Source organism: Python bivittatus, unplaced genomic scaffold (genome assembly GCF_059951505.1).
Source record: "Python bivittatus isolate LINGU-HERP-01145 unplaced genomic scaffold, Pbiv_v1 ctg000700_np1212, whole genome shotgun sequence".
Classification (NCBI taxonomy): Eukaryota; Metazoa; Chordata; class Lepidosauria; order Squamata; family Pythonidae; genus Python; species Python bivittatus.
The window spans coordinates 51,822,492-51,836,747 of NW_028277098.1; the positions used below are offsets into that span (position 1 = coordinate 51,822,492).

General features: G+C 41.6%; 1 protein-coding gene across 6 annotated transcripts in view; it reads right to left on the reverse strand.

The window, feature by feature from the left end:
* Window positions 1-14,256, reverse strand: part of PTPRF (protein tyrosine phosphatase receptor type F) — a 513,056-nt gene that overhangs the window by 19,292 nt on the left and 479,508 nt on the right. For all 6 annotated transcript variants that reach the window (XM_088153593.1, XM_088153590.1, XM_088153592.1 and 3 more), the window contains 2 exons: window positions 10,096-10,219; window positions 3,228-3,403 (listed from right to left, as the gene is read on the reverse strand). In XM_088153593.1, coding sequence (XP_088009719.1) covers window positions 3,228-3,403; window positions 10,096-10,219 — 300 coding nt within the window. The remainder of the gene's footprint in view (window positions 1-3,227; window positions 3,404-10,095; window positions 10,220-14,256) is intronic.

The following is a 14,256-nucleotide window of genomic DNA, read 5'->3' on the forward strand; positions in this document are numbered from 1 at the left end:
AGCTTGAACAATGGGAGAAGAGCTAGTCTAATAGACAGCAATACCTAGACCCATTCTAAAGCTCACTGTCTGCAAATCAGGGGAAAATCTCTAATATATTTGGACTTAAGCATATTTATTAAGTGATACAGAAATGGGAAGAGTGGCGGGGATGTTTTCTCAAGAAATGCCTAAAATCCAGGCAGCCTGGATTAATTTTGCACTTAAAGGGGCCTTAGAGGCTCAGAAAAGATGGCACATACTGCTGATTTTGTTGCCAGTTGCAAAGACATTGGATGTAGAAATGGATCTGCTCTTTGCAGCTTTTATGTAGTATACATGATAACTAAAAATGCTGCACCGCCAAACGGGTAGGAATTTCAGGTTATGAGTACCAAGCAGCTCACAGATTTTTCCCAAGACTGTTGCCATTTCACAGGATTTGGAAACTATTTGAAGCACTGAACTCCAGAAATCCCAGATGTCAAATGTTTAAGGCAACAATTCAAGGACAAAGCATTACTAGAGCTGAGAAAGTGACTGCACCTGCTAGCATTCGTCTGAAACAGCTCTCAAAACTCCTGGGCTGGGAAGAAGCCCTCATGCTTGGAGATAAGAAAAGGGTCAAGCTTGAATGAGCACTGAAAAGATGCTCAGAGGTGTTTCAATGTACATCCTCTCATTAGAGACTTCCCAAGTGCAGGGTTGAAGCTTTTAGTTCAGGTTTCACTTCTACCTCTTCAATGGCTGCTTGACTGATTCCATTCTAGGGTTATTATGATCCCTTAGAGGGGGGGTCCCCTAGGTGGGGGTTTCTGTTCTATAGCAGCTGTATTGTATCTGTGACTGCCAGCAAAGGCAAGCAGGCCTCTAATGAGTACTAGTATGAACTCTGTTAAGTGCAGAGGAACAAATGGGTAAGCGCACTCCCCCCACTACACTTGGCTGGGCGGGCAGGCAGGCTAGCTTGGTGAAGTATGTCACCTCAAGGGTGCTACTGCATCCTCCATCTCCTAGGAAGTAATTAGGACAGAGAAGGATGGGAAGTGTGCTACCAGAAGATAATGTGCATCTCAACAGCAGCAAGGCAGGAAACAGAGACAGGTGCCCAAAGGGCGTTACAAAACATGTTATCTTGGAGAAACACACTCTGTGGGGCATCTTCTGATAGCTGGGCAGCCCCCAAACAAAACTAGCTGGACTTTGGATATTCATGTATTCTGACACACACCAAAAAAGGGGAGGGGGCCATTTCTCTTTCACCTCATCTACAAACATTATTCTAAAACACAAAGGCCTCTTCTAGACTAATAAAGCCTAATTAATAAAGTACAAGCAAACAATGTGGCTACTGCTTAAACGCAATTATGCAGCAGCTGAATTGCTTAAATTACTGGAGCTTGTGGGGCATTCACTTCATACCCCAAACTGTTTAAGGCCCAAAGCTATCAGCATTTTGATATGCCTGAAGCACAATCAGATGTCACATCAAGAAACTGGGTCTTATTTTTTATGTTTGTAACCTATTTCTTGCCACTGCATTGCTAGAATAGGCTTATTATTATGTTCTTTCTCCTCCCCCACCCCTTCATCCCCACCATACACACAATAGTATTCTGGATGACTGCATATCATTCTGCTTGCCCCACCTCAAAAAAGCAAAGGGTACCACTGCAGAACATGCATAAAAGATGAGAAGAAAAACAACAGCATATATGGATTATCCTTAGTTGAATAAAGCTTAAACAATAGGGGGTATTTAGCTTAGAACAAAAGATTACTGAAGAGGGATTCAAGCGAGATTTATGAGACCATGAGTGATAGAGCAAGAACAATTAGGAAAAATTCACAGAAAGCTCGAAGTCACCCATTAAAGATAAAAGGTACGCATTTATGTATTTAAGTCAATCTAAAACATATTTTTTCAAAAATGCATGGCTAACTTAATGGAATATCTTGCTTTAGAATGTTATGATGCCACAGGTACACATTCTTTTTAAAGTCAGGGTATATTAATACATGAAAGACTGAACAGTAAATGGGCACTAGTCATGACACCCCAAATGCCAAGTAGGGCTTGCCATTCAACAGTACAAACAACACTTTTTCAACCTGAGATAGAAATACAGGCTCTTTCCAATGTGCTCTTCACAGTTCTGTAGTATTTTTATGACACAAAGAGTGGCATTCGTCTTTCAGTATTATTTCAGCAAAGCTCAGGATACATGGTTGTATGCATTGCTCTCCCTCCGCATATATCCCCCGCCTTTATTTAGCTGTTCCCTGAATATTCCCTATCTGTATTGCCTGACTCAAATCTATTTGACTAAAGAAATGAGTGCACCACAATCCTGTGGTTGGCATGGAAACATAATATATTCTGTGCTCATTACAAGAGATGCTACCTTCTGAAGAACTCTCTGCCCAGGATCTCCAGTTGAGCTCCATGTTTTGCAAGGGTATTCTGAAACATAGGCATCTTACATTCAGAGGCCTTAAGGTAAATAAATCCTGTTCATACATTCAAACTATGAGCACAGGAGAGAGAATTTAACATGGCAGTAGCTGTAACTTTTGGGTGCCAGACCTAGGAGAAGACATTTGCAGAATGGCTTATGCATGGAGATTACTTCCCCCCACCACAAATATCCATTTATAGATTATATATAATTGATACGCACATGTGGTGATATGCTTCCCAGTGTATGGGGGTTAATTGTGCCGAAAATGTGTGATTTGCTACTGTAGATATGATCCCTCCCTCTCCCTTTGAATGCTTTTGAACAACTTCTCAAAGAGTGAGATGAACTCAAGCCACTAATTCCCACAATGACTCATGTTGAGATTCTATCATTTATATGTTATTCCATGGATAAGAATTTCACCATGGCCCTTCAAATTATGAATCAGCCATAGCACAGGTGACAAATTAATCTCACAGAACTATTTGTACATAATTCAGTTAAGAATTTCTTGTATTAGCTGGAAAAGGAGGTTCCATGATGGACATGTTGGTACCATATATTATTTCCTTTTTTTCCTGCAATGTTGTACAGCTGTTATTTCCCCAAAGGTTTGCCCTCAGAGTTCTATTATATAAAGCTGCTAATATTCTTGGTTGCACTGTTTTCCCAGCATCACTTGTTTGTGATGGGCGGCTATACAAACTGAATAAATAAATAAATAAACATGGAATACAACTCTCTGAATTACTCATGATCTGTTGAAGAGACTGAGTTTGTCCATACCCGAGACTTTTCCTCCAGTCGGGTCATCATGACGATTGTTGCTGTACGTTGTTCCCATACCATCCTCCAGAAGTCACTGAGTGTCTCTGGCAGAGGCCCTTGTGTAGCAATGTAAGCATTCTGTTTCCGGTAGCCATCAATGTAATTGGCATTGATGTAGTCACTTCCAGGGACCCCTGCATGACAGAAAAAGGGCATGAGTTGAAAGTAAGCAGCAGCCTGTTTTGGTAATATGTTCTACGAAAGCTGCTTGAGCTAATTCCATTTCCAAATTCTGAAGAACAGCCAGAGAAAACAAAAGTGACAGGTCTCTTGATGCCAGTAATAATCAGGATGGACAATAATTCCTAATTTATGCCTTGTGTGGTGTTTAAAATTCACACTGGCACACCTGTGGATTCTTTTTTTTAAGTGCAGTTTAATATCTTTCGGGTTCTAGAAGGGTTGCCTTTTTGACTACTCTTTGATCTTTTTTTATGTGGAAATAAGATGGTTTCAGTTTTCACAAAACTTTTTGTTCTTCAATCTTTTAACAAGGTAAATGTTTTAACCTGCCTTTTCTTGATGTTCTGTGCGCTCACTAGAGCAGAAATGGAGAGCATAAATTAAAAAGTGTCCACTCTTCAAATTATTCTATGTACTGAAATTCTGTTAGTCATTTATATTCTGATTTATTCAATTTTCAGTGTGTGAAAGTATGGTCTGGAAGGTAGTGTATATAAGGTTTATGTATATAGTCTTTTTATAATTTTTTTAGCTAATTTAATCTGGATATTTATATTTTTAACTGTTTTTGATGTTTGATTTTAATTGTGAGCCACCCAGAGTCACCCTCTGGGGGAGATGGGCAGCATATTAAATAAATAAATAAATAAATGCATGCATGCATCTTCAGGACTGTGTAAGCTCAGAATCCTGAGCCATGAAGAGAGAGGATATTTATTTATTTATTTATCTGTTTATCGAATTCGTCACTGCCCATCTCGTTAAACAACTCTGGGTGGTTTACAAAACAATTAAAATCAATTAAAATTACAACATTACAATAATAAATAAAAAGATCCAAAATAATGGGCGATCACTCAGGGAGCATCTTCGAGGCACTAGCCACCCCAGGACTGGGTAGAGTTGTTATCCCCCCATGCAAGCTGGCAGAGCCAGATCTTCAATTTTTTACGGAAGGCCAGTAGGGTAGGGGTCTTCCGCACCTCTGGCGGGAGAATGTGCCAAAGGGCAGCAGGAACGGCCCTGAAGGCTCTCCTCCTGGGCCCCGCCAGTCGACATTCTCCCACTGACGGGACCCGCAACATGCCCTCTCTGCCTGACCAGGTGGGACGGGTTGATGTGACAGGGGTAAGATGGTCCCTCAGGTAACCTGGACCCATGCCATGTAGGGCTTTAAAGATGATAACCAACACTTTGAATTGGACCTGGAAGCAGACTGGGACCCAACGCAGCTCGCATAGTAAAGGTGTTCTTGGGGCACTCAAAATTATCTGTGCAGCTGCATTTTGGACCAGCTGTAGCTTCCAGATACTCTTCAAAGGTAGCTCCATGTAGAGTGCATTGCAATAGTCTAGCTGAGAGATGACCAGGGCACGAGTGACTGACTGGAGAGCCTCCTGATCCAGGAAGGGGTGTAACTGGCATACCACACGAAGGTGAGCAAAGGCTCTCCTGGCCACGACTGCCACCTGCTCCTCGAGCAGGACTCGTGAATCCAGGAGGATCCCTAGATTATACACCGGGTCCGTCCAGGGCAGTGCAATCCTGTCCAAAACCAAAGATGGTAAATCCTTGGATACAGAGGGGCCTCCAATCCATAGCCACTCCATCTTACCAGGGTTCAACTGAAGCCTGTTGCACCCCATCCAGACCCCCACAGCCTCCAGGCACCACAAAAGGGTGGTCACAGCATCACTCACCTCACCTGGGATGGAGATGTATAACTGGGTATCATCAGCATATTGATGATACCTCATCCCATGGTGACGGATGATCTCACCCAGGGATTTCATGTAGATGTTAAAAAGGAGCGGAGAGAGTCCCGAACCCTGGGGCACCCCACAAAGGAGGGGACGCGAGCTGGACCTCTCGCCCCCAATCAACACCGATTGGGATCGACCTTGGAGGAAGGAAAGGAACCAGTGCAAAACTGTGCCGCCCACTCCCAACTCCCCAAGTCTATCCAAAGGATACCATGGTTGATGGTATCGAAAGCCGCTGAGAGGTCAAGAAGAGCGAGGATGGATGTACCACCTCCATCCTGCTCCTGCCAGAGATCATCCATGAGTGCAACCAATGCTGTTTCTGTCCTATATCCTGGCCTGAAACCTGGATGAAAAGGGTCCAGATAATCTGTTTCCTCCAGGATCCTCTGGAGCTGCAACACCACCACCTTCTCAACTACCTTCCCTAAAAAAGGGAGGTGGAAGACTGGACGAAAATTGTCCAGTATGGTGGGATCCAGTGATGGCTTCTTGAGGAGGGGGTTCACCAGTGCCTCCTTAAAAGCAGCTGAAAACACCCCCTCCCTCAAGGATGAATTCACCATTGCCTGCACCCACCCACATGTCACCTCCTGGGAAGCTTTAACTAGCCAGGAGGGACATGGATCTAGTTGACAGGTGGTGGCATTGACCATCTGGAGGACCCTGTCCACTTCCTCAGGTTCAACAGGATCAAATTGTTCCTAGATAACAGGGTAAGAACATATAATGGGCATCTCTATAGATTGTGCCTCACGCTTGGTATCCAACTGGAACTGGATCCGAGCGATTTTATCCTCCAGATGCCTAGAAAACTCCTCTGTGCGGCCTTGTAAATGGGCTACTGAGCTGTCCTTTCCGAAAAGAGATTGCATGAACTTGAACAGGGCCGCTGGGCAGCGTTCTGCGGGTGCAATAACAGTGGAGAAATATTGACGTTTCGCCACTCTTACTGTCACAAGGTAGGCTTTAATAGCAGCTCTAGCTTGTGTTTGGTTGGGTTCGGTCCTTGTTTTCCTCCAGTGCCACTCTAGATGTCTTTTAACCCTTTTCAAAACCCTCAACTCCTCCGTAAACCACAGGGAGTGTCTGGTTCAATGGGTCAAGAGAGGTCGCACGGGCGCAATCTTGTCCAAGGCCTTGGCCACTTTCCTATTCCAGGTAGTGGCCAAGACCTCTGCTGGACCATGCAGCAGACTCTCGGGTATAACCCCCAGCTCCCTTTGGAACCTAATTGGGTCCATCAGTCGCCAGGAGCGGACCAATTGAATGGGTTCTACCTCCCTGTGGAGGGGAGTAGCTTAGGAGAATCTCAAGGCCACCAGGACGTGAACTGACCATGACAAGGGGGACAGATGTAATTCCTCCTTCAGATCACACTGCCACTGCTCTGACAAGAAAACCAAGTCCAGTGTGAGACCACTGTCCTGGTTTGGGTCATGGATAATCTGGGACAAGCTCATGGCTGCCATGGTAGTCATGAACTCCTGGGCTTTCTCTGAGGCACGCCCCAGGGACAGCAGATTGAAGTACCCCAAGACTGGGGTCCACTCCACTGCCAGCCCCGTGACAGCCTCCAGCAGCTCAGGCAGGGAGGTTGCTATGCAGCAGGGAGGCTGGTACAGTAACAACAATCCCAACTGTGCTTGTGAACCCAACTTCAGGAACAGGGTTTCACAGCCAGCCAGCCACTTGTGGAGCAGTGCCCCTGAAGGCCAACAGAGATTCTCTGATGACAACTGTTACCCCTCCTCCCCTACCCTGGGCTCTTGGCTGGTGCCAAACCATAAACCCAGCCGGTTTATGGTTTGGCACCAGCCGATTAAAGCGGGACAAAGATTATAATGATGCTGGTGCTACACTAACATCTGATTTTAACTCTGCTTGTAGTGTTCTGATTGATTTTAATGTATATTATCTTACAGGAGTCCTGTAGGAATGCAGCGGTTTATAAATGCAGTAAATAAGTAAGTAGCCCTTGACAGAATGCACATTGATGGGAAATACGTTTTAATGCACATTTAAGCATTACATAATAAGGAAATTGTGTGGAATAGGACAAACATCCTCAATCATTCTGGAGGCAATCATGGCCCAAGAAAGATTTATGCCATTATTTTTTTGCCTTGCTAATGCAGTGGCATAAAATCAAAGAATTAGCTATTAGATGTTAGGACAGCTTTGTAGCCTAAGTCTCTTTGACAACAATATATCTAGAATTCCATCTGGAAGAAATGAATAAACAATTATTTCAAATAAAGGTACAGTTGGTTTTGAAGCACATACTCCATGAATATCACATCCAATTTTGCAACCTGACATATATTTTGGAATTATTGACTTAAAATATAAAGCCATAAGGATAGACAATTATTACATTATTTTCTACTTTTGATGACCCACATCTCTTTCCCTTTCCCCAACCCAGTTATTGTTTTGTCCAAATACAAATATGACAACAGATTGAATGAATCAGGTCATTTGGGAATTGAGTGGTATATAAATTTAATAAATAAAATAAATTTGTAGTTGAATATACATAACTTGGAAAACTTAATTCCTGGCCTTACATAAATCCATGATAGTGAAAGTATAAGAACAAGGACTTATTTGGAAAGTCATAATGCAGAAATAAATAGATAAAACCAATAACACTGCTCAGACATCATGGATCTAAAAATTCTAGGGAGTGGTTGTCTACTCCTTGTTCTCTCATATATATGGTTAAGGAAGCAATGTACACTCTTAAAAATGCACTTTTTAAACTGACAGGATAGTGTCCATAGAGCAACATATATAGACTGACCAATTCAAAAATGTAAGCAATGAACAGTCTTTGGATCAAAGACCTATAAAACAACTGATTTGGATGTATTTATGAGTATTGAAGAATGTATGAAAGAGGCACTCTCTTTACAGTAAATACATACTTTCCTTAGGCAGCATTACTAACAACAAAGCTGGTGGAGATGACAGTATTCCAGCTGAGATATTTAAAATACTAAAAGATGATGCTGTTAAAGTGCTGCATTCAATATGCCAGCAAGTTTGGAAAATGCAACAGTGGCCATGGGATTGGAAAAGGTCAGTTTACGTTCCAATTCCAAAGACGGACAATGGCAAAGAATGCTCAAACTATCGCACAATTGCACTCATTTCACATGCTAGCAAGGTTATTCTCAAAATCCTACAAGCTAGGCTTCAGCAGTATGTGAACTGAGAACTACCGGATATACAAGCTGGGTTTCAAAGAGGCAGAGGAACTAGAGATCAAATTGCCAACATTGGCTGGATCATGGAGAAAGCACGAGAGTTCCAGAAAAACATCTACTTCTGCTTCATTGACTATGCAAAAGCCTTCGATTGTGTGGATCACAACAAACTCTGGCAAATTCTTAAAGAGATGGGGGTACCAGACTACCTTATCTTTCTCCTGAGAAATCTGTATGTGGGCCAAGAAGCAACAGTTAGAACCGGTCATGGAACAACCGATTGGTTCAAAATAGGGAAAGAAGTATGACAAGGCTGTATACTTTCACCCTGCTTATTTAACCTATATGCAGAGTACATTATGAGAAATGCCTGGCTGGAAGAATTACAAGCCAGAATTAGGACTGCAGGGAGAAACATCAACAATCTCAGATATGCAGACGATACCACCCTAATGGCAGAAAGTGAAGAAGAACTAAAGAGACTCTTGATGAGGGTGAAAGAGGAGAGTGCGAAAGCTGGCTTGAAACTCAATATTAAAAAAACTAACAGTAACAGACTTCATTTATTTGGGCTCCAAGATCACTGCAGACAGAGACTGCAGCCATGAAATTAAAAGACGCTTGCTCCTTGGGAGGAAAGCTATGGCAAACCAAGAAAGCATATTAAAAAGCAGAGATGCCACCTTGCTGACAAAGATCCGCATAGTCAAAGCTATGGTTTTTCCAGTAGTAATGTATGGCTGTGAGAGCTGGACCATAAAGAAGGCTGAGCGCTGAAGAATTTATGCCTTTGAACTGTGGTGCTGGAGAAGACTCTTAAGAGTCCCCTGGACTGTTAGGAGGTCAAACCAGTCAATCTTAAAGGAAATCAACCCTGATTGCTCATTGGAAGGATTGATAATGAAGCTCAAGCTCAGATACTTTGGTCACCTAATGCGAAGAGAGGACTCCTTGGAAAAGACCCTGACGCTGGGAAAGATTGAAGGCAAAAGGAGAAGAGGATGGCAGAGGATGAGATGGTTAGATAGCATCACTGAAGCAATGAGCATGAAACTGAGCAAACTCAGGGAGGCAGTGAAGGACAGGAAGGCCTGGCGCGATATGGTTCATGGGGTTACGAAGAGTTGGACACGACTTAACGACTGAACAACAACAACACACACTTTCCTTCAGCCTCATGTAAGTTTTTCATGTCCAAGCATGATTTTGAATCCTGAGGAACTTGTTTAGTAATCATCAAAAATGGAGTGCATCATATAAAGAACAAATAATGTTCCCTCTTTCAAACTGTTTTCAATTATGAAATGTTCTTGCTTGTCTTTGGCTGTTATCAGGATAACTGGAGAGGTAGCAAGACTCAAGTTATGCTTCATTTCAGCCATCACTTTATATTTACCTACATTTGTTTGCAAAATGGCCAAAACGGAATCCCAGATATGATATAGAGAGAGCATGGGTTATGGAGTCTTAGTGCCCATTCATTCATCTGCATCAGCTGATCAACACAGATTCCTGGCAGTGTTGCAACCCTGTTGCTATCTTATGTTTTGTAGCCAAAGTTGGATAGATTACAGTTGATTCCACATTACACTGCAGAAACTTCAAAACCTCAAAATCTTATGTCTGATGCTGCAGTTTATTAGCGAGAGTAGCTGCTAATAATCTTACCATCAATGGAGGTCAAGATGACACGAGAGTGGTCATAGGCAATCACGTTTGCATAGCGATTCTTTGGTTTGTTCACTTCCAAGTTGGAGTTCTCCCAGGTGAACTGCTGCCCAGGATCAATGGACTACAAGGTAGATGATAAAAGAAAAAGGAATGCTAAGATTCAGTGTCCCTCCTCTCTCTCTCATACACACACAAATCTTGTGGCATATTTATTACTTTCCCAACTATTATACATTTTCTCAATTTTGAAACAGTATAGAACAGCACACTGAGTAAACTTAAGTTTTATATGAGTTATCTGATTCACAGGATTTACTTGTTGGGTGGACATTCAATCTATGCTGGAGACAACACCCAGCAGTAATCTTAACTGGCCCTTTGCTATCAATTTAACGTTTATACCAGATGAATTCTCCAATATCTAAACCCCAAAACACACATGTGGTATGAATTGCTGAGTACTGTCCTGTATGAGTAAATTTTCATGTGCAGTATAGCTGAAAATATGTCACAATTAGCACTTTTTGATGGTTCAAAAAGAATAAGAGTAAAAGCTACTTATGCATGTACCAAAGCTATTTATGCCTGCACCAAAGAAAGTGGGAAGTTACTTTTTCCTTTTTGTATTCTTTTTCTGATCTTCTCTCTTTTTCTCTTTTCTTCTTTCTTCTCTTTTTCTGTATTTTACTCTTTGCTGGAATTTAATAAAGTTCTTTTTTTTTTTGAAAAAAGAATAAGATAAAAGCATACACACACACACACACATTAAGGGTGTGTGTGTGCATGTTACAGTTGAAGGCATCTCTCAAGAATGAACTGAGGATATGATGATTGAATTTAGGAGTACAGATCAGTGGACACAAAAGTGGAATGTGTGTATGTATTTATGCCTGCATATAAAATATAAAATGAACCGCTCTGTGCAACCTCTCTAGTAGCTTTTCCTAACTTGGCATGGCAAACATTCAATATTCAGTCTGAAATAAGCATCTCAGAATGTATTATTGAGTGGGTTAAAGCATAGTATCTCTCTCCCAACTGCTATTCTTTCCCTGCAAATCATTTCTCACATTACTTGCTAGCAGAGAAATCGCAATCCAGGTTCTTAGATCAATATTTGCTGTTCAACACTTATACCAGAACCAAATCCCTTATTTGCTTACCTCAGCTACTAAAAAAGAGAAGTATCAGTCATTTTTCCAATAAACCAGAAGTTTATATGCCAGGAAACTAAACAGCAAAGAAATGACAGCAGAAGTACTAAGGTACCCCAAGTAACAAAACCAACTAATCTACATTTAGGTTATTTCCAATATATTGAGGAAGGTCAATGGGTTGTATGCAATCCCCCAGTGCACCATTTGTAGTCCTGCATGACCAGATTTGATGGCAAAATGTCTACTTTGCGGCACTGCAATTCTTTGTGTTTCCTCACTTGAAGTAAGACGGGGAGGCTTCTGTGAGACTTCTGCTCCCATTTCTTTCTTTCAAAGCCTAAGCCTCTGACCAGTTCTGAAGACTTTAAAGGTGGAAATAGAAAGTGGATTTCCTCTCCTTTAAGGTCCTTGTGTTCCCTTAATATATATACATACACAAAGGCTTGTAAGTCCTCCAAAATGGATGGAAAAGCTTGGACCTGCCAAGCTGTTATCAACAAACAGCACACGTACCAGTGTCAATAGAAGGAATGATGGCCAAGTTCAAAATACTGAAGATGCCTTTCTGGCAAAATCGAACATCTCCACATCAATTGTAAAGGATTTTCATTTCAAGGAACACCAATTGGACATATAAAAGGGATTTTCACAGCTTCAGCAGGAAGGATAGGACATCATAACATGGCTAATAGGTGGTTTGGGAAATGCAAGATGAAAATAGACATTTCCAAAAGGATCCTCACAGTCTGTTATCAGCATAATAAGCAGGTAGTGCAATGTGACAGAACAATTTTTATAGCTAACTGTAGTCATACTAAGCACATTCCCAATTGATAAAGGCAGGTCCAGGGGTGGTTCTAGATGAAACTTTTATAGTGAAAAAGCTGTATTTCATTCATGGAATTTTATGAAGGATCAGCCAGGTCATCCTTCTACACTCAGCCAATATTTCCCTGTTGTCTCTTTCTAACTCTTCTAATCATCAAAGAGGGGGGAAAGAGTAGAGCAACAGTGCATTTTTTCAGCAGATGTGATGAGAAAATAAACAGCAGAGACATGTTTGGATGGGCTGTGGGGAATATGGATTTATTGCAGATGTCTCTCCTATCTCTAATCTAGAGAGATTGTGAATCTGACCAGGAAAAATCAAATAGGATTTATATTACTTACACACCCATCATCTATTCCTTTTTATGGTAAGCAACATTATGCAAAGCACAGGTCCCCTGAATGTAAATATTCCCTGGCAATTCAATGTTTAGGTTATAACAAAATGGCAGTGTTTGACAGCACTACAGAAAGCAACAAACTTCTTAGTCCAAAGTTGCCTGGGGCTGTTCATTTTATACTTAGGCAGGTTTGCTTTCTCCTAGGAAAAGGGAATTCCATCTGGGTTCCTTATAAAATATATTTCCCAATCTGCAATAAATCTCTGGTAGAAAGCTTTTGCTCTTGGACAGATATTTCACAGCTCCAAATTAGCACAAAAAATGGAGGCCATCTGAAATCTGACATTATCGAGAATGATGGACAGTTTAAAAGTAAGCTAATAAATAAACACAATTATATCCCAAACTACATTTCAGTAGATGTGATATAATATGCTCAAACTCAGAACTTTGTTCCTTCATGAACAAAAAGCTGATAATGCATTATACTAGATGTGAAAAACTTCTGCAGACACTTAAGAAAACAGTTACTCTGTCTCATACACATCCTTATATTCAAAATACCCAATCTACCTGGTATGCTGAATTTCATTATTTTCAAGTATATAAGAAGGGAAAACTTCCCCCAGAGCCATTTCACAGGCCTTGTTCAGGAACAGAAGGGTTAGGATCAGAAGTACAAAACACACCTCTGCTCTGTCACGCTAAAAGAGCTGCAATGTGTTGGAAGAGAAAGAGAAAGGTGGCACAAATCAACCATCCACCCCCAACTCCCAGCAGCCCATTACAGCAATTGTCTGGCTGTGAAGTGAGAAGGTGTAAAATCCTTGACTGTTCTATCATTAACAAGCCCATAAGAAGGCAAGCAGGTGAGAAAGGCAGGGGAAGGAATCCACCTGGCTGTGAAGAGGTGCTAATTAAATACGCCTGCAAATGACTGACTCATTTAGTAGTGAAATGATTTAATTTAAACTCTGTGATGAATTAATGTGCACCTGTTCTTCCCTTAACACAAACAAATGAGTAAATAAGGCAGAGAAGGAGGGGTGCTTAGAATGCACCTGAAGCCCATTATGCACAGTTCTACAGATGGGCCACACCAAGTAACTTTCCTCCTCCCCCTCCTGCCAAACTCCTTCTCTCATCTGCCCAGTGGTACTGCTTTGTTTGGTGGGATATTCAAGTTTCTTTGAACACATGGAGTATTCCTTAAGCCCTCATCCCAAGACATGGCTCTAACAAGTCCAACACGTGTCTTAATAATAGTAGCTCATTGTCAACACAACCATTGACCAATATTCAACCATAAAGCTGCTCAAATGGAGAAATAACAGCTCCTAAGTCAATCACATGGCATTATTCCTGCAGCCCAAAAGAAAATTTACAGCTTCTACAAAAAGAGTTATGTTTTTGGTAACTTGCACGTAACTGAATAAATGTACACACACTGGAGGAACAGGTCCAGACACCTGCATGCAAAATGCAACTGAAAACTTCACAACCCCAAATGTTCCTTGTCATAAAAGCTTGTTGCTACTGGTGTATTTTTCCACCAACTTTCCCAAATAGGATCTGCCCAAGTCTGCTATGGGCTGAAATATATGTCCTGTCTGCAAAGCAGAAAGAAAAGAGGGGTGGAATAGCAGAGTTGTACTCTGTTAATATAGAACTGCTCTCCTATGTGCTGATTTCTTAAAGTGACAAGCAGCATCTGAGGGAGCTCTAAGAAATGCCAGAGATCTTGTTCTGCTGTCAAATGGGGTCTAAGGAAACTCTGAAAGGGAAGGCTGGGAGGCTGCTTGGGGAGAAGGTAGAGAGCTGTAGTGAGGCAC